General features: G+C 36.0%; 1 protein-coding gene across 1 annotated transcript in view; it reads right to left on the bottom strand.

Annotated features, from left to right (window-relative positions):
* Positions 1-18,257, bottom strand: part of Eip75B (Ecdysone-induced protein 75B) — an 84,575-nt gene extending 66,318 nt beyond the window's left edge. The window contains exon 1 of the mRNA XM_013326735.1: positions 17,802-18,257. Within this exon, the coding sequence (XP_013182189.1) occupies positions 17,802-18,057 (256 nt within the window). The 5' untranslated portion in view covers positions 18,058-18,257. The remainder of the gene's footprint in view (positions 1-17,801) is intronic.
* Between the last annotated feature and the right edge of the window lie 2,085 nt (positions 18,258-20,342).

Consider the following 20,342-nt stretch of genomic DNA (forward strand, 5'->3'; position numbering starts at 1 on the left):
ACTCACTAGCGCCCCCTGTCGAAAAAGTGGTCAAATTCTTGTCTTAGAAATAAAATAGATATCTTGTCATGTTTTTTTTTATATGTCTCATCCTCCTTGACGCCTCCTTGACCGGGCCAGATATGTTTGGAGGACTACAGTTATTTTTATGATTAACGAGGTAGGGAATATCTGCAATTGCGAATGTCTATGGGCAGTGGCGCAAAAAAATAATAAACTAAACCCGGCTACACAGCTTTGCAATGCTAAAGGTGGTAGAATAATGTCAAATGCAAGCAAGAAAAAACAAATAAAACGAAAATCTACATTTAAGATTTTTTGTGCACCCGAGACAATTGTAATAAACAAAAATAGATATAATTTATATTAATTTTAAACGAAGTTTGTGTGTATTATGAAACTGAAGCCACTGCGTAGAAGTAGACTGGGTGTAACCTTCGAACGACATTCGGGCTCGGTGTGGAAGCGGCTGCAGCACGCAGTCCTGTCGGGGGGCACGTAGCCACGGTGCAGTATCGACCAGGCGGCCGTGACTCACGCCGCCCTTGCCCGACATTCAACCGCCCCCCGTGTCCCCATCCCGTGCCCCCCACCCCGTGCTCCCGCCCGGCTGCACACGACGCAACCTATCCCGTGAACAGACGGAACGCCGAACGACGCGACGGGAAAACGGCGGCGGAATATGCAATATCATTTCATGGTAATATAATCTGTAATATTACTTACGAATAACGTAGAAGACAACATGTTGGGTTTTTCACTGAATATGACAAAAAATCTATTTTTACTTAAGTCGAAACGGATAATTATTATAAATTAAAATGACGTATATTTGTTTATGTTATTATTAATGTTACAAAATGTTCAAGGCAAAATATATCATCGAGGTATACGTTTTAAAAAACAGTGTTTGTAGTATTTATTGTTTATTTATTTAAAATGTGCAATAAAATATAGAACCGGTTTCAATTATTAATTCAATAATCGACAACCGCTGTCTGAAATAAATTAGATTTTCTAATAAAAAATAAAATCTTTAAAATAATAAATAAAGACCTTGATTTAATTATAATATTTCTATGCATATTAAGTTTCAAATAACGTAACCTTGCAATAAATTAGATATAATTGTGTAGACATGTATCTATAGTGTAGCCAACCCTCGGATCTGCCACCCTACTAACTTTAATTCCGTTATTAGAGGCGAGGGACGCCAAGAGGGTTCGAATTTGGTACAACGCGTCTCATGTATAATGCAAGGAAATGCTCAATCTTATAGGAATATTGACTTGTTTTATTCGAACATACAATCAATACTATTTTTGTCCGTATTACTATACATTCAAATAACGTTACCAATTTTTTGTAAATGCATCGTTGAAAAAATTTAGGGTTACAAATATATACTTATAAGGATGTATTTATTATGGTATTATATTTTGGAATATGTATCTTCAAAATGTAAAAAATTGTAATAGCTACTTAGGGTGAGTTCACACTTACTCGATAATCTAACTCGATCTCGAGCAACTAACGTGTGGACCACGCCAATCTCAAAACAAATGCTTGAAGCCAATCAAACTGAGGCAATGTTATCGAACCGTTACGGATGTGTACTCATGTTTACAAATAACGTAATTTGATCCTGATATAATATGTCAAATATAAAAATAGCTTAGAATATAAACGTTATTAGTTTGTCTATTATTAAATATCCACACGAAATTAAGAAGTTACTACGTATAACATTGGTTTAAGTCGCAATAGTTCACAATGACATGTGCTGACACTCTCAACGGCAGAATGCACCGTACACCGGGCACGGTACGGTACGGTCGGCGTAGTCTGCGGCGTACACTTTCCCGTTGCGCGAGGGTATGGCCGGATCGATGCCGCCCCACGTTCACGGTCAACGCCCTCCGCTCTCCCGCCCGCCCTACGTTTCCGCGTGAGCCCCCCCGCCCCTGTACCCCGCGCTCACTCCCCGTAATCGCCCGGCTAAATATACCTTCATCACGACCCTTCAGTCGGCTCTTATGAAACGCAATTAGCTCTACTATTTTAAGACTGTAAGCATTTTGTCTACACTGTCGACTGCGTAATTGCATAACTTTATTTACTGATTTCATATGAGGTTAGGCGTAACGTAGAGCTTACGAGACACCGAAAAATTACAAAAAAAACAGCTTTATCTTTCCTTTCGTAAGTTCTTATTAACAATTTAATAAGATAACAGAAAAGGTGGAAGTTGCTAATTATTTAAATACTCATAAAGCAAATGAAACTCTTGCATTACAAAAATAAACATAAACATAATTAATATCGACACAAAAAACTTTATAAACATAGGTGTTTTCTAGCGCTTGTACGATCCATAGACTTCCTTATGGATAGACAACAAAGACTTATTACAAGGAAATCACCTATTGTTAGTAGTTCACTGGACGTTCCTATTTGCGAACTACGATTGAATTGTTTAGGTCGAAACAAGAAACTGTATTACCGCATAATGGTGTTTGGTGTAACACTAACTTATAGGCATTTCATAGAAACCGATACTTAGGAATGCACGTTCAAGTAAATTTTATAATTAATTTAAGAGGAATTAATTAAAGCATCATTATTTTGTGTCGTTTCAATTTTTTATATCATAAGGTGGCAAACGAGTAGCCACATGAAATCGCTGAAATAGCGAAGCGACTGTTGCCCATAGACATAAGCAATTGCATATGCGTTTCGTAGCTAGTCATGTAATGCATTGAAATTCCAGGTTTAATATGAACAATAAAATGGATAAGGAGAGTATAAAAGAGTTTATACAAGATAGGAGAGCAGGACTCAGATATAAAAGTATAGTCAAAATAGCAGAAGTAATCGTAAAATGCGAAAGGTTAACTAGGTGAATATTCGTAAATATATTATGTGAAGAATAACATTAAAAGTAAAAAACCTTTTTAAAAACAAGCTTTATTTGATTGAGCTAAAACGAAAAAAAATTGCTGAGTTCTTTAATCGTCCAGCTCCTGCTTGACGTGTCATAGGAACTCAGCATTTTTTTTGCCCTGATTACCATTGAAAGACTAACTATTCGTTAAGATGATTCAAAGGGGCACAAAGTTCCTAAAGCCATCTTCCAGTGTCAACATCAGATCAGCACCATATCATCATAATATGTGAAATTTCAGCACAATCGGGAAGTGGATCAAATTTCATTTCTACGATTTAATGACAAGCATTGGGACCGATGAAAGTAAATTGTAATAATAGTAAAAATATTGAGATGTGACAAATTCTAATTTCAATCTAAAAGCAGGATTGATTAAAGAAAACCATAATTTTCTACTCTTCAAGTTCAACAATGGTGACGTTCCATAGCAAAAAAGGATGACGGCATTGCGACTCACTGTAGTTCGCTTCATTTTTCCTTTGGTCCTAAAAGATTCTTTTCAGATATGAGTATTCATTCCTCCGACGTGAGTGTAACAGCTGCATGCATAAAGAAAAAAAAGAGTAATACAAAAACTGCGTCTAATGCGACGAGGACGATGAGGGTCCTCAGACGTTTTGATGTACATAGCTACATGTATAGTGCACTGAGTGGGTGAGTACTGCAGTCAAAGCCGGCTGAATCCCGGAAAACTACCGACCCAGTCTAGACGTGGGGGCACTTCCCAAACCCCTCCCCCCGTCGCCCACCGCCCCTTACCCCGCCAACTCACCGCTTTCACCGAACACTTGCAGACAATGTAAAAATAAAATGCATCGACGCTTTTGAGTGAGCAACGTGACTACAAACCTCCTGAAGGTGACGGCGTACTGTTTAGAAATAAATATCTACGTCTACCTCCTGTATATTGCAAGTTATAGCATTCATATGTGCCATAGTTAATTAATATTATGGTTCGTTTATTTATCTTACCACATTTGATCTGTCAAAAAATATCTTTTGTAATAAATTAACTACGTATTATGAAGGGTTAGAACACACTGCTGTAATCTGATTTTAATGATTACCATATGTGCATGGATAGAGACGATATTTGATTTATTTAAACCGGGCAAAGTGTTCTATAAACAATGGATAATATTAATAAAAGATAAATAAGTAGAAAGTTGAAAAATAATAAGATATTAGTTAGACCACGCCTTTATTTGCATACTACGTAGTCGTCGCCTTGAATTAGATAGACTATGCGATATGCATGATCGACTGTGCTGCAGTGGGTTAGTGAGAGTGAATTACACTGGGGAGGTGGGGGAAGCTAGAGAGGGGAGGTTGCACGAGGCGGGGGGACTTGCAGACAGGGTGGGTGATGGTGTGGGGCCAGACGGGAGAAGCCCGACGCACCTCGTTTCCGCACCAACGTCCTAACAGACATAAATACAAACGTGCATTATATGCGGGGTGTGATTGCAATTTACAATGCCGTGTGTAATAGTAAGTTTAGCTCGGTCGCGTGCTCATTCCGCGTTTCAAAGACACTGTAAGGGGAACAACTTTTGACATGTCTGAGAAGACTCTTGCATTGTTATTCTAATAGAAAAAACAGCGGATTTGCTAGTGTCAAAAATTGTAACTCGAAAAGCAAAGTCTTTGAAAGTGTCGTCTTAAGTCTAGAAGAATAATATACGCCACCTCTGCATAACGTGCTGCTTAGAACTCCACTTTAACAAAGAAGAGACTCAATTTTATTGAAAAGGCTGAACTCTTTACTTCTTGATACATTTTGTGGAACCAAATTCCAAATCCTTTGCGCAATTTCGCGTACCTACTTTGATTATGTTACTTAATATTTCACTTCTTTCTTTTGAAATAACGCCACGAAAATAAGTATAGTCGATGAGCAAACTAATAGGAATTGTATAAGTTAATTTGTGATTAAGTAAACAGAGTAACGACTTCATTATAATATTGTATTTGTAATCGAGTTAGATAGCGTGTCCCTGACCGTGCGGGCCTTGGACGAGGCCGTCGACTCCCGCCACTTCTGCGGCCCTGGTACATCTCGTTAACTATATTAAAATAACATATTAGCTTGGAAATGTACACATCCCGCTATTAAATCGATACGAGACGAATAACTACGCAAAATTGTATTGATAAACTTTCAGGTCACGGTTACTTTCCGATAGATATATTATAGAAAATATAACATAAATTGTTATAATATAAAAAAAGAACAATCTTTACAAGATAAGAGCTCGGTAACTTTAGTTGTTGCATAAATCGGCTTGATCCACTTAAAATGCACCACGTACACACAATAGCGGTAGAGTATTTATACTACTAAGCTTTAGTTTGGTTTAACCTTCATCATCGGGCACTGTCGACACTATTGACATCCCTGTTATCCTCTTTGAAGAATGTAGAGATAACTATATGTTTTATAAGTGTTTCCGGGGTGGAAACCCACGGTTTGTACAAAACGTTAGCAATAACCATAACCGGTACATAAAAAGTAATAAAATATTAAAAGCAAAAGTACAATGACAACAAACTAACGACGTAATCATACGAATTTTAGAAAAATGAACATTGCCTAGCTCTCGAACGTGAAAACTTGATTTCGAGTAAACAGTGCTATTCCTATTTATCGGCCCATTACATGCTAAACTTTTATGTTTCGTAACTTCTAAATATTGTACTAAAGTTGAAAAGCTCGGCTTGAGAATGCAGATCTATTCTACAATTGTTAACTTCGTCCATACACGCGTACTGTACAGACGCACTCTGAAATATGGTGGCATCGAACCCCCTTCTCTTGTGACTCACTGGCTTGTTTATTAAATAGGCTCCGACCTACATAGACACCGTGCAACTTATATTAAATTACTCATAGTCTTCTACATCATGTAGATTAAACTTTATGCTCATAAGTTTCTTCGATATAATTAAAGTTAGGAAATCACAGTTCAAAGTTGAAAACAATTCGAAACCCTTCTTTAAATGCCTCACCTCTATGTTAAGAGATTGCTTACATTACATGCATTATTACAACTACACAAATGTCAAACGACCTTCCGAAGACGTCTAAAACGTCTGAGGATTATTAATATTTTGATAAATATACAAAACCTTAATCATCGTAGTTTTATTTTGACTAAGCGTATATGAAGATCTTTGGGCAAAAAACATAATAGCGTCATACTCGATTCCGGTTTCGGATTATTAAGTAATCTTACATCAGACCTCATCTCGGTTTAGTTCATTGTATTAAGATGTTCTTTATACGAATTTCCAATAACCTTCAATAAAGATTTGACATTGCTGGAGGTGGAGAGTAAAAGCCGAGGTGCAGGGAGTGGCAAGCGCGGGGTGCGGCGTGGCGGGACGGGGTCAAGCGCCGCGCGCGGGTCGTCGCCCGGCTCGGCTGCACTCCGCATCTGTATGCGGGGCCAGCAAACGGCAAAAATCTTGCAAGCCCGCACCCGCTGAATCTGAATTAATATAACTACAATTCCATTATCCCCAACTCTTTGTTGCTTGCCCTCGAAGCGCAAATTTCAGTCATCAGTAATCATTGAAGATCATTAGCGCTGTGACTATTGTTGAACTAAAAGCTTCTGATATTATAGGAAACGAATACATAGTCTTTAAGTAGAGTCACACGACTCTAAGCATGTGACTCAACTTAAAGAATTATTTGGTTTGAGTCAATTATATGAAATCCTATCCCCTAGATGTTTGAGAAACGTTTGTACGTAACGATACTGTTACTCTAATCGAAAGTTCTCTAGAAACGATATAATATGGAGTAATATAAAGTCTTGTAGTGAGGGAAGTAAGTGAAAGAGGTCTGATATTAAACGCGCTTCGTAATTTTACTGGCCGTGTTATTATCGTTTTATGGTTAATAACATATTGGTACGCCTTCCGGAAAACATGATCACGGGCTAGGAACTGTTAGCTTAAAGCTGCATTTACCAATTGCTTGGTTACATATATCTCACGTTTTACCTTTCTTTGTATTTTACTTCCTGTCGCTTTTGTGTTCCTGGTATGTTATATGAACCTTTTTACCTAAATTCGAAAGAAACAACGTCCTAACTAACAACTTATCTTATGTTTAACAACAATTAAACCAGAGATGATTTGGTCGTAATTTAAATTAATGGATTTTCCGAAATCTTATCATACATAGTAAAAGCCTCCGTGTGACTCACAGTATATATGTAGGTCGCGCTATTCAACTTAGAAGATGGGTAAGGAATTCCCGGAAACTATTGATCTGAACACGTCATGGCTTTGGCTACGAATAGATTATTTCAGGGAAATCCACTTTAGCCATGTGTAACGTATGAAAAGCGCTGCTTCAAAATATTAGAAACAAATTGTTTTTTGATATTTTATTATATGTAAATTTTAATTTATGTTTCAGACAAATTTGTAAATTCATTTAATCGAGCTAATTTTGTATGCAAACACTTTTGTGATGATAATCATAAAAATAAAGAAAACAATCAAAGAAGATAAAGAAATTATTTTTTGTGAATGTACACGCATAATTGAGTGACATGTGAACGGGTTAGTTCTATGACTAGATCGCGCGCTTTCGTAGCGGTCTCGTAGCGTCGCGCTACGAACCTTCTCTTGCGGGTCAGTGGCACTGAGCGGCCACTGCACTCACCTTGCTTAGATACTTCTAACGCTGCAGTTTTTTTTTATATTGCCAACATTCCCACCGAGCCGAGTTCAAACGACTCTTATATGTATTAACTTACAATAACACGTTTATAGAAACTTGAGTAAATTTGTACTTGTTTTTAAAATAACGCAAAATTATTGCTTATTTTCTAATTGAAACTTTAATGAATCTTAGGGTTAGTTTCTACATCATTTTTTTTTAAATAATTGTTAGATGTTAAGTTTCGTAAACTTTTTTGTTCGAAATGGTAAAGTCGTAGTTGACCTAATTTTATGTTACATTCCTTCAAATATGGTTTTACTGTAAGTCTTGAAATTTCGATTCTTTAACATGTACACCGGAATCATGATCGACAAGAAATAGATGCAGAATTCGATTCTCGGCCACTTATTAGTTATCAGTTTTCGAATACTTTCGGCATAATCAATTGGGTTTTCTCTGTTCACAGATGTTGTGAGTTGGGAAACTTTTCAAAAAGTCATAGCGGTGACTTTATTTGTTTAATTCCGATAAATATATTATGTACATCACAATTAAGTCGTATTGTACCGAACATACTTTGAGAGATCAAATTATGCGTTGAAAACGTCTAGAAGCAATCATGATTCACTTTCGCAACGAATGCGCACGCGCATTTGAATTGCATCTAAAGTGCAACGTCCTGTTGAACTTCACGCTACTAATTGTGTCCACAATATGCTCTAAATCTCTATATAAGCTTTATATAAAAATTTAATGATTACATTAATAATAATCTGCTAATGACGGAACACATTCACCTTTAAGTTCAAGTTCATCCCGCCACAGTAACATGATGCCCGATAAAAATAAACAACAGAAAAAATTATCCACTTATGTATGTATCGTTTATGTGACATTGTTCAACGTTGAGCAACTTTTATTTGATCGAGTCCCATAAGGCGTATTTTTCCATCGGGAGTGGTACGAGTTCGCATTAATATTTTTTGCGTTATCACGTTACAGGTAGATCGTTAGTGCGTCGAGCGATGCACATGCGACTGGTATCTAAGCGGCCGCTCTGAAATAGTCGGGACGGGATCTATTTCCCGGGCAGCTGCGCGCGTTCGTTGCCCCGGCGCAGGGCGTTAGAAGTGCAACGATCTCTGCAATTATCGTCGTCCGCGCGCAACACTAAACTTGAACTGCAGGCCTACGCCGTGCGCTTGTGCCGTGCACCTCACCTTCACTGCTTAGAAAGCAACAACTATTGCGTCGAGAGCAACGCATGTCGTCGTGCCACGTAACCGCCTGCACTAGTGCTAAGTAAAAGCGAGAGCATTAGCTACTTTCAGTGCAGTTTCATAATTGCTAATGCAAGCGTAATGATGCCACGATTCTAAACCAGTCAAATGCATTTGTATAATAAATGAGTTAGAAATAGAAAAACAAATTGGATATAATAACCTAATTTGAAAGTTAGAGGAATCTATTATTTAACTATGCCCGAAAGTGACAAGTACTCACAAACTTGGTTGTCGTGTTCTTGGTACTTTTATGAATGTTTTAAAATCGAATTTATACCTAAACATTTTGACAACCACTGTATATGATAGTTGTACTACTACTATATGATTGTCTTAAAGAAAAATATTTTATTATGTAGGCCATGTTATGACTTGTGAATGAATTCGGGTTGTGGTGTCATGTTTGCGGCCGACAATGTAGTAGTTCAGAGTGGTCGGTGGTTTATAAAACTTCTTTCTTTACTATAATACATTCACATTTTATTATCATAATGAAGCTAACATTTCTAGGCTTTGTATAACTAAATCACGTGACTATGATAATGTACTAAATAAAAAACAAAGGATTCTTTATTGTTCTCTACTGTTATGGAATTGTTAAAATAAAATGTTTACGCATTTCAAAAAGTAAATGTTGTTTAACCTGTTCATGTATGGAACACAGTTGGAACACGAACAAAAGAAATAAATATAAGTATACTAAAATATTATATTGTCACCAACGTGCATTATCTGAACGTGGGAAGTGCAAAGAACTAAATGTTATTGAATGACCTTTCCGAAATGTATAATCAAAAGCGAGTCATGACGTACTGACTGATAATTCACACTGCAAAATGCGCTTGCGTATCGTACCACCTTCGCTAACATACTGCCCTGGTACCTCATTGCACTAAAGTGCATTCTGTGCAGTTGAATGTTTAGTCCTCTTGCATGAATACTTTTTGTAAGGTTGGTTAAAGTAAAATCACTCAAATAATTCAATAATTTAAAAGTTATTTTAAAATACAAATTTTAAGAAACATGGCTGATCAATTAACTCTGTTTTGTTTTTAATAAGACGCAATTAAAACCAGATTTAAAAAAATTGCTGCTCGTACAAGTAGGGTAGATTGCGTTGTTGGTTTTGTTACTTTGATCAACAAACAAGTCAACTGTGTGTAATTTCACTACAAATCTACCAGGCGAGCTGAATCGACGAGGAGATTGCACGAAAGAAAATGCGCTTGGCGTTCACATGCAGTTAGACAGAAATACAATTTACTCTCATGTAAAAAAGGGACGGCAAGCGTCTTGTGCATGTGTTAGTACGATCGACTGTGACGTCTGTTGCATGTGTATTTATAGTGAGGACATATTCATTGGTCACGAACTTTGTGGTAGTGAACTCGTTACGATATATGATTACTGTTTTATACAATACAGCGTATTTATTATTTAATTTTTAGATTTAAGATAACATTAATCCTTTGTTAATAATTGATCAAAGAACAATAATTCTATTAGATTGAGAAATTAGGAAAATTAAAATGAACATTATTTATAGACTATAAATAGACGTACATTTTAAATTAGGGAATAGAATTTTTAGAGTGCAACTATTATCGTTCCCAAACACTTTATTACGGGATAATTTTGATGTTTACTCTTGACATTACACATGTGCAACGACCCAGTGGCCGCTGCAATGAGTTGCGTGACGCAGGTCGTTCGTTGAGTCGTCACAAAACCAAGACCGCTTCACAGCTTCTGTTGCTCTGGTACTAAAGGTTCGCTTTTATACAACCCTTTTCTGGTCCTTAAATTGTATTTTCTTCAAGGAGTACTTTTAATTGTTTTGACATTTCTTCACCTTAACACAAACACTGTGCAAACTCAGTCGTCTGATAGTTTATCTATAGTTAATCTAGTACTTATTCTAGAATGTTCCTAGCTTGTTTGCAAATAAACCTATTATTTTGAAAAACCCTTTGCTTCTATGTTATAGTTTGAACTTTATGTGATAATATATTTTAGACTGTGTTCGAATATCATAAAAATAACAAAGAATACAGTAATTGTTTAATAATATACAAGGAAATCGTTTAAAATCTGATACTTTTGCAATTAAAGTAGGTTAAACATTAAAATATTTTCTTAATGTCACGTTCACAAACCTACAATAAAAATAGTTCTTTGAGATGCAGGTAAACGTATTTATTGGTTCGTTGTTTTACTTATTAACATCGCGTTTAAAACTGATATATTATTGAGTTTGAATCTTTTGCCTTTGATTAAACAAAAAAAGTGTATCGAAATTTTTGGTTATGTTTTTCAATAACTTAATTTCTCCACCATTTTTTCCAGTATTTACGAACAGAAAGGTTTTAGAAGTAATTTTTCTGCTTTTGTCTTTGTTCATAATCAGCATTCTGTCGCTTATTCCCACTTTAAATGGGGTCGACACGGCAACCCGTACAATAACATTACTAGATATAAATAATAGCATTTTTAAATAAATTATTTGCCTTTATATTGTGATTGCAGTGTTGAATATAATTTAGTATTCCATCGCGCCGGGGCGTGGTCGTTTCTCTTTAGTGGCAATCCATTCGTATAACTACATTTATATGCTTACCAACATACATATATTTATATCTATAAAATAACATATTGACATAAATTTTCCATGGAAATCTATGCGTACGTTATAAACCTAGTTTTAGATTTAAAGTGCGGAGAGCTGGGGGGGAGGGCAACATCGGTGGCCGTGACAGTTCCGGGTGCATCCCGGGTGCTCCCGGCGGTGCGGCATCGATCGGCCGTGACCATGGCAACGCGCGCGCCGTGCGTGGGTCAGGGCCGAGATCAGCCGCGCAGCACCACTCGATACCAAACGATATACACAACTACGTCAGTACTATTACTGCTCGCTCTATATTTGTTTTAATACAATTTATATTTGTCTGGCTTTAGATATATTCACTTGGTTCTTATAGGAATAACATCGAAATATGTACCCTGTACATAAAATTTAGCTTATAAATTTTGTGTACTACACTCATATAGTCTTATTATTCATATATATATATATATATATATATATATATTAGTACATAAAGAATAAATTTAAGGTGATGAATCCGTATACATTATTCTTACGTAAAATAACTACTAAGAGCTGAGTACATAATCAATTTATTCTTCCTGAATGAACTGAAAGTCTCTCGTGTTTAAGATCGATTGGGAAATGTTATGCTGCCGCGGGTTTACCTTGGTGAAGCATGTGTACTTATCCCTATCTCCCTTATACTCTTGCAAAAGGAAGAGAAAATGTTTTCGTATGAATAGGAATATAGTCTCGAGTTTTATAATTCGATTTTTTTTTTGCTATATTTTAACGATTGTAGTTATGTTTCGTAACCATTTATGAGTGATCGGTTCCTTATCAATGACCTTCAGAAAATACTTTACCGACGAATATGCAAATACAATCTGCAGTTTTTAAATTCATATTTTAATCCCCAACTTTTAATTGGAAATTAAAAATAATAATCTTTGCAAGAGGCGTTACTATCGTGATTAGTTGTGCCAAAAAAAAATTGACATAAAAAATGACACATAATCTAAGATATGACATTTTTGGACATTGCCAGTGAGTTATTTTTACATTTTTTTTCTTTAACCTAACGGGCCAGATAAATTTGTCAGACTATAAATAAGCTAGGGAGAATTGTATTTGATAGGTGACATGATGCGGTGTGGCCGTGAGATCAATAAACGTAATTCCTAGCGGGCCTTCGCGTGTGGTACCAATTTACGAAAATAAGACGTTTCTGCGCAATAAGCCTTGGGTATTTGTAGGGCAGACATATCAGGTCAATGACAAAAAGTAATTTGTATCAATAACATATCCATAGAATCTTTATTGACACCAAATTCATAATCAGTTAATTCTATTTTATGTTATGTACATTTCGTTTATGTACAATCTTTTAACTATACTCGTACTAGCTACCGCCCGCGTCTTCATCTATGAAATTAAAAACAATTAATAGTCTGTGTGATCTTCCATGCTATGTTCTACATCTATGCTTTACAGCGAGATCCTGCAGGCGTTCTGATACTTCAGACAAATATCATCATCCAAATATTCGCATTTATATAGTAATTAGTAAATATACGTAGAATTTATTTATTGCGGTAAATGTGGTGTTAATGTAAGGCTTACTTTGACGATTGACGTGTTATTGTTATAGGTTTAATCAAGCTCTGAATCTGGCTTTGAATTACGAATGTCCGTGACCTCTACGCGGTCACAGTCGAGGGTAGCTCGGGGTTGTGTCGGGGGAGAGGGTCGCGGCTCAACATCGATATTGTTGCCATACCTACAACGAAGTTTAACGTTCAATAAATATAAATTGCATTCAAAAATTAAATGTGTTGTTTGCTTTTACTATTGCATTTGTTCTTTTGTTAAATTATTCTAATTAAAAGGGAGGCAAGCAAGTACCTATCTGCCAGGCGTTTTGGTATTTTTATGACGTTAAACAGTCTAGCTTTTTTTTAACACTTGACTTCTAATGACTTATTCATAGATAAATAATTTGTGTGCACAGATGAGCGAATAGCGTCATTTTAGTAAAAAAAAATTGATTGGGGATTGCCGATGTTTTACAATTTTGAGATTGATAATATTAGACTAATGCAAAGAAGCGAAGTGTGCGATAAAAGGAGTTAATTGCTTGTTATGAAACAGTTTAAGCATAGCAAACGTTGCAAATGACGTGCCGCGACCTCTGGCAAGGTTGCTGTAGACACTTCCCTGTGTATTCAATCGCTTATAGCGCGGTATGTGCTTGCTAGATATATATTTGCACTGTTTATGTTACACCGTATCATACGTATGCGGAAGCTATACGGAAGTGTATTCGCAAATTTCCGTTTATATTTCAAAATCCATGGTAATATCTAGTTATATTTTTGTTGATTTTATACATTTAAAATGAGTTGCACGCACCCTAGAGGAAGCTTCCCTACTAGATTTGCTATGTATTCAAGAAGGGACATCTTAAGGGTGGACATAAAAAGGACTGCGCATGCGTAGATATGGAAAAATCGGGAACGGTTTCTTCACCTCTCTGCGAACCCCTCTGAGGAACGGACAATTTAACATTTGTTAAATTTATTGATTCTTTTAACACTTTATGTTTTACTTTGGATGAAATAAATATTTACATATCTTTACAAATAATCGATTACGGAATTTCTTATAAAAGTTGATTGAACATACATTGAAGTAAATTTAGTAAAACTCTTATAAATAACAATAATACTATCAAACTGTAAATAGACTACAATATACAGTTTCTAATATATTTCATTTAGTAAACTGCAAATGTATTTTTTTTAATATAATATAAAATTGCTTGTGCACTAAAATATTAATTAAAGGTGACTTTTGTTTTTTTATATGACCTCTTTTTTATCACTGAATATGTCCTAACAGTGTCGAGCGATTTATTTTTAGATAATATTGATATGTTAATGACAACTTTGTATTCCTCATAATACATTTTAAATAAGGATTATTTGTTTGTGAATTTATAGATAAGAAACTATTTAATTTTATCATTCAATATTTTGTTTGTTTTTATCATTATCTCAATTTTTTATTGCACTCGATAAATGTTGACATAATCAAAAAAAGGAAAGTAGAAGAAATGTATGTTCACAATTTTCACATAATTTGTTTAAGGAGTAATAATTTTTTTTTGTTATAATAGTAAGAGTTAACAGTAATCATACTAATATTATAAATGCAAATGTTTGCATGGATGGATGTATAGATGTTTGGTAGAAGTTGTCTCCAGAACAGCTGCATGATTCTCCCTAAAACTTAGCATAGATGTAGAACATAATCTGGAAGAACGCATATGCTATATGCTACTATTTAAGTTTTTTTTAATTCGCTGGTAACAGCATTTGATAAAACTGTTTACAATTTTCATTTACCTTCACGTCAAATTTTGAGACCATTTAAAAAAAAATCTCCAAAATTTATTTAATATTTGCTGCGTAAAAATTAGCTGAAGCCATTATAGATGTATTATATCAATATAGATATCTATCGCGTAATATATGAATATCAGCAGGAAGTAATTTGCTCTTACAGAAGGTTAAAATGATAACGCGTTGTAGTCGACAGTTGACTTGGCATATAAGCGGATTATATACTCACATTGTACTTTATTACACCATATATAAATAAATAAAAGCTTTTATGATAAAGTAAAGCTTTACAGAGAATTTTTTTTGACTATATTGTACTCAAAATTGTCGCAAAATCGCGAAATATTGAATGAAACCAACAAGACTCTAGTGATCTACAATGTCATAACATACTTAAAGATGTCCTCGCTCCTACCATTCAATAAAAATTCAGAATGTTTCTACATTCCCCAAATTAACTAAGACTAACTCCTAAAATATGAGTACGTGTCGCCAATTTGGCACCTTATCATAGAGATGATTAAATCGCAATTCCACCTTTAAACAGGATAATATAGAGTTGCGCAGGTCTTTTATTTTTTAAACCATGTCGTTTTGAATTTTAAGTTTAAGATTATGTTATGTTATAAAAAAGAAAAAATATAGACATGATCGAACGGACCTTTAGTATTTTTATTCTATGCAAATTACGGTCCGGTCTCACATAATTTTATTTAACTTTGGTTAATGGTAATTGGTACACTTATACATTTATTAATTTTTAACTAATTTAGCTTTTTTTTTATATAATTTCTAGTTACTATTGTTTGTTCTTTTTAGATTACTAAATTATTGCTCAACTTTTAAAAATTGTACATACGCAATGTAAGTCATAGGAAGTCATTGGCTCCTTTAATACAGGGAGACCTAGTAAAGGAGCCAAGGTTATAATGAACCAGATTTGTTGAATGTACAATAAAACTTTATTATTATTATTATAATGGTGATATAGGTAGATTATTTATTGTTAGATTCATCTCACACTTGTTAAAATACATCTAACATCTATCTGAAATTAGTGGCGTCCCTACCTGTTAATTTATATTGTTTTGGTACATATAAAATGTAGGCGTGCCCTGTTTTATTATTGCAATGTATACAACGTTATCACGTGAGTCACTTGATGGATCATCGAGGAACGTGACCTGGACTCTGCAATCAGGGTGCAAGGGGTCGCGAGCACCTGCGCCCGCGCCGTTGACATTGCCAGATAAGATAGTGCTATTATTTTGTCACCGTTGTCGGTCCAATGTCACAGTGACCTTAATGACATCGAATGACGCGTCGTCATAAGCGTTCGTCGTACTGACCTTGTGATATTTATCTAATCTACAATGCGCGAAAAATTTGTTAGCACGTTTATATTTTCGTGTGTAGGTACACGATTTTGGGTTTGACTCGTAATGTAAGGAAAACTTTGTTTTTTTATTTACACTACTAATGAAAACTAGAAATCAGTGTTTGTTTTTGCTTCTACTATTTTAACAACCAAGATGTATTGAATGTGTTGACTTTTATTACAATTTTTATTCTTATATTCTGATAAAAATAATTAAAATTAGTTTTCATCAAAAAAAATTGGTGAAGACTAATTTTGTAGTTGGTTCCCGGTCGAAAAAAGGGGGTGCTTTGTATTTTAAGATTATACCAAGTACAAGAATCAATAAATACTTCGTAAATACACGATACCTATTATACTGACTGATTTTGATTTTCCATTATTTTATCTGTTCCTTTATCTTTTCATTTCTTTTAATTATACTCTTATAGTGTGTTGCAGCAAGGGGTTTAAATTAAAATGCGGAACGAGCATTTTTAGGGGACGACTGCGCCCCTACAAAGGCTCCACGATTGTAGTGTGTCGCAACTTGTGGGTTCAAAAACACTGCCTCGTGAAGACAAAAAATTTTTAGGTTATGAAATATTTTTTAGGTTATGAATGAACAATAGACGGAGAGAAATACGCAACAAATTATGATAGGTACTTAATGTCCAAAATATAGCAATGCATTGGCGTAATGCATTTAATGCTGCTCTTCTATGACTCTAGTCTCCGAGAGGCTAATGTCTAATATAATATATGTGGTTAACACTCCTAATCTGTGTCAAATAATGAAAGAAATTCTACATAGAAACATAAGTACAATTCCTATACGTATAGATAATATTTTACGTAATATACACAGATTGCATGTTGATGTTTTTTCTGCGCGTTATTATTTACGTTGACATAGACTATGTTTACATTTGTACAACCAATGACCTAACATCGATAACAGTCCGTATCTAATTATTTAGTTTTAAACATTATTTTAATATGTCGAGACTAAATTAGAATAAAGACGAATGCGTATATCTTTTTCATGATAAAACTATAGAAAAAAATGTTTAAGTGTGAGTTATATTTGTTTACATTAAAAATTTTATAATGGACTTGAGATCGGAGTAATTTGTATCGTTAGTTAACAAATACGACCTTCATAAGGTGTCGCCATCACCCGGAAATTGCTATGTAACTGTAAACGCTGCTGTTACAATTTTCCGAAGCAGGAAGTATAAATCCACGACGGCCAAGGTGAAGTAAAATTGTATTCAATCATCACACCGCGCTATAATTATGACAAACGCATCGCGAAGGTCATCGCACCGCACTAACAAACCATGCAAAATTATAGAGGACATGGACTTCTACAAGTGGGTAACTTGTTAAAAATATAAATTATAACATTTATTTACCAACCATTTATAAACATATTACTATGTTGGTAAATTTTTGTAAACAATACTTTTTTGTAAATACCTTTCAATTATTACAATTATTTGTTTTTAAATTTAACGAGAAAAAATAAATAGGACTAACCTAAATCTGGAATGGAGCTGGTTGGTTCCTCGAAGGGAGGCGGCTTGTGCAAGCGTGGTGCAGGGGGTGGGGGCGGCCGCATGCACTGGATGACGGAGTGCGGCGCCGGCGCCGGCAGCAGCACCGGCGCACGAAACTCCTTGCCTGGTGGTGCTGGCAGCTCCAGTCGCTCCAGGCGCCGCGCGTTCACCAGCTCGGCCTCATACGCCATCTCGGCCGCCTCGCGTTTCGGCGACAACTTCGGATAACACTGCATAGTTCTATACCAAGTCTCAATCTTAACTAATGTTCAAACACTCGAGTCAATTTGCAAATCGCGCATTAAAAGTACATTTCGGTGTAACACGGCGGCAAAGAGTGGCGGGACGTCTTTGGAGCGCGTGTTTCAGTGCGGCGCGCGCCGCTCCACTCGCGGACCGTTCGCTCGCCGCGACCAACTTTCTCTCACTGGCGTGGCGGCGGCCGCGGGCGGACGAAAGTGAATCTGCAGCGCCCCCGCCCCCGGCCGCGCGTCCCGCACCCTCCCCGCGCGCCCTCAGGTAGTGCACCGTCGCCGCCCGCCCAGACGACACCACTGCTTGCACCCGACCCTCGATATTAACCTTACCCTATGACCTCTGGAGTGCAATGATTCTACAGTACCTGGATTCATTTTTCAGCAAGTTCAAACACAAAGTCCGTTTCATCCACACGGACTTTGTGTGGTTCACGAAAAAAACTTTTGTTTTTTCAAAAACTGTAAGCGAATGTTTCTAATTAGCTTAATTTTATTACGTGACAAAACTTATAACCCAAGTTCAAATATTTTTTCCTTTGCCAAAATGGTCGATGATTAAGTTACTCGTTATTATAATTTTGGAGTTATTTTATATTGCGTGACAATATTACTAAATAACTGAATATATTAGCACTGACCGAAGTGAAGAATTACCCTAACTCGTAGCGTTAATTATATTCGTTTTTAAGTTTACGACAATTTCTTTCACTTGACCTTGAATAATTTAAACATTGTTCTGTAACAGTTGACCGGGTAAACGTAATAGTGAGATTAACATGAGTTTGCAGTAATGCGTAACCTTCACACAGTTCCCTTTCTTCCGCTGTTAGTGCGCAATAAATCACGGACTCTGTGCACTTCGCTAACTTCCGAAAAGCATCGCACGCACTTACGTGTTATGTGACAGTGTACATGATGCGTACATACATTATAGTAATTGCATTTTTTTATAATCTAATGTAGGTTAACAAAGAAACGACATTTTTATATAGTACTCACTTGCGATTTCGTCAGCGCAAAAAAATAAATTAGCTTATATACGCCCGCGTGTATTAGCTTCGTTAGCAATAAACGCGGCTTTGCGAACATACATACATACAAAAAGGTAGACAAAATTATAAAAAAAGTTTTTTCTTTATCAGGTCCGCAAATACATAATTTGTACGAAATATGTTTTTTCCATATTACAACCAGACACCACTCTTATTATATGTATAAATTATCGAGTACCTAGATATGAATTTTTATAACTTGTGAGAATAATATCAAAACAACCCCCTCAAACTCGGTCAATGTTAATGTCGATAAATTGCCTTGTAAAAGGGCTTATCATTTCCGTAAGACACCGATAGAGGGCGTGCAACCGATTGTCCGCGGGCGTCGGCCGGCGTCGGAGCACGCGCGTCGATACACGCTGATAACAATCTCGCAGATAGCACAGCTACTGTAACCCTATCTACTCTGTGCCAAAGTGAACAACTGGATCTATCTGGAGATAGTGCACGAAATGTTCACAACCAATACATCTCATGACACGGATTTTCTTTTTATTCTGTGAATTCGAATGGCATTATGATTAATAATACACGTATTTAGATTAATGACTTATAAAACTGCCAGTATTTAGTAAGAAGATTTTTAAGTTTGCCTTTATTCTTTGTTTATCAGAGAGTTAGCAAGTCGATTTCAGGTACATGCTGGTAGATTTACGATAGTTAAAAAGTTGTTGATGAATGAGCTGACTCATTAAAATATTTTTTCATGATTTTTATTAATGTGGAAAATATTAATATGCATATTAAAAGCCATGGTGGTAGTTTTTAAGTTGGCGGGTGCGAGTAGGAGGGGGTCGGGTAACGGCGGCGTGCGGGTCGTGCGGGGTGTGCGGGGAGCGCGGGGCGGGCGGTGCAGTCGCAGGGTGCGCCGGGGTCACTGCCACTGCCATCGCACCGCCAGCTCACGGCCGAACGCCGACCGCCGACCGTCTATTTTGGCGACAGACACCGATGAACCCAACTATGAACTCCTAACTTCAACCTAGATGAATTTCAAACAATGCTTCCAAGTAACAGACACCCTTTGTTGAAAAGTACCTGATAATTTTCTAAAGATTTCAGGCAACACCAACATCGTAATGTTAATGTTATAGAATTATAGAAACAGTGTACATAATTCCATTTGACAGATTGTATGAGTGATTCAAAATAGCGGATGTAACCTAGCGGAAAAAATGTATTATTTAGTATAATACTTTAGTACACCTA

The sequence above is a fragment of the Papilio xuthus genome, unplaced genomic scaffold (assembly GCF_000836235.2).
Source record: "Papilio xuthus unplaced genomic scaffold, Pxut_1.1 DF828780.1, whole genome shotgun sequence".
Taxonomy (NCBI): domain Eukaryota; kingdom Metazoa; phylum Arthropoda; class Insecta; order Lepidoptera; family Papilionidae; genus Papilio; species Papilio xuthus.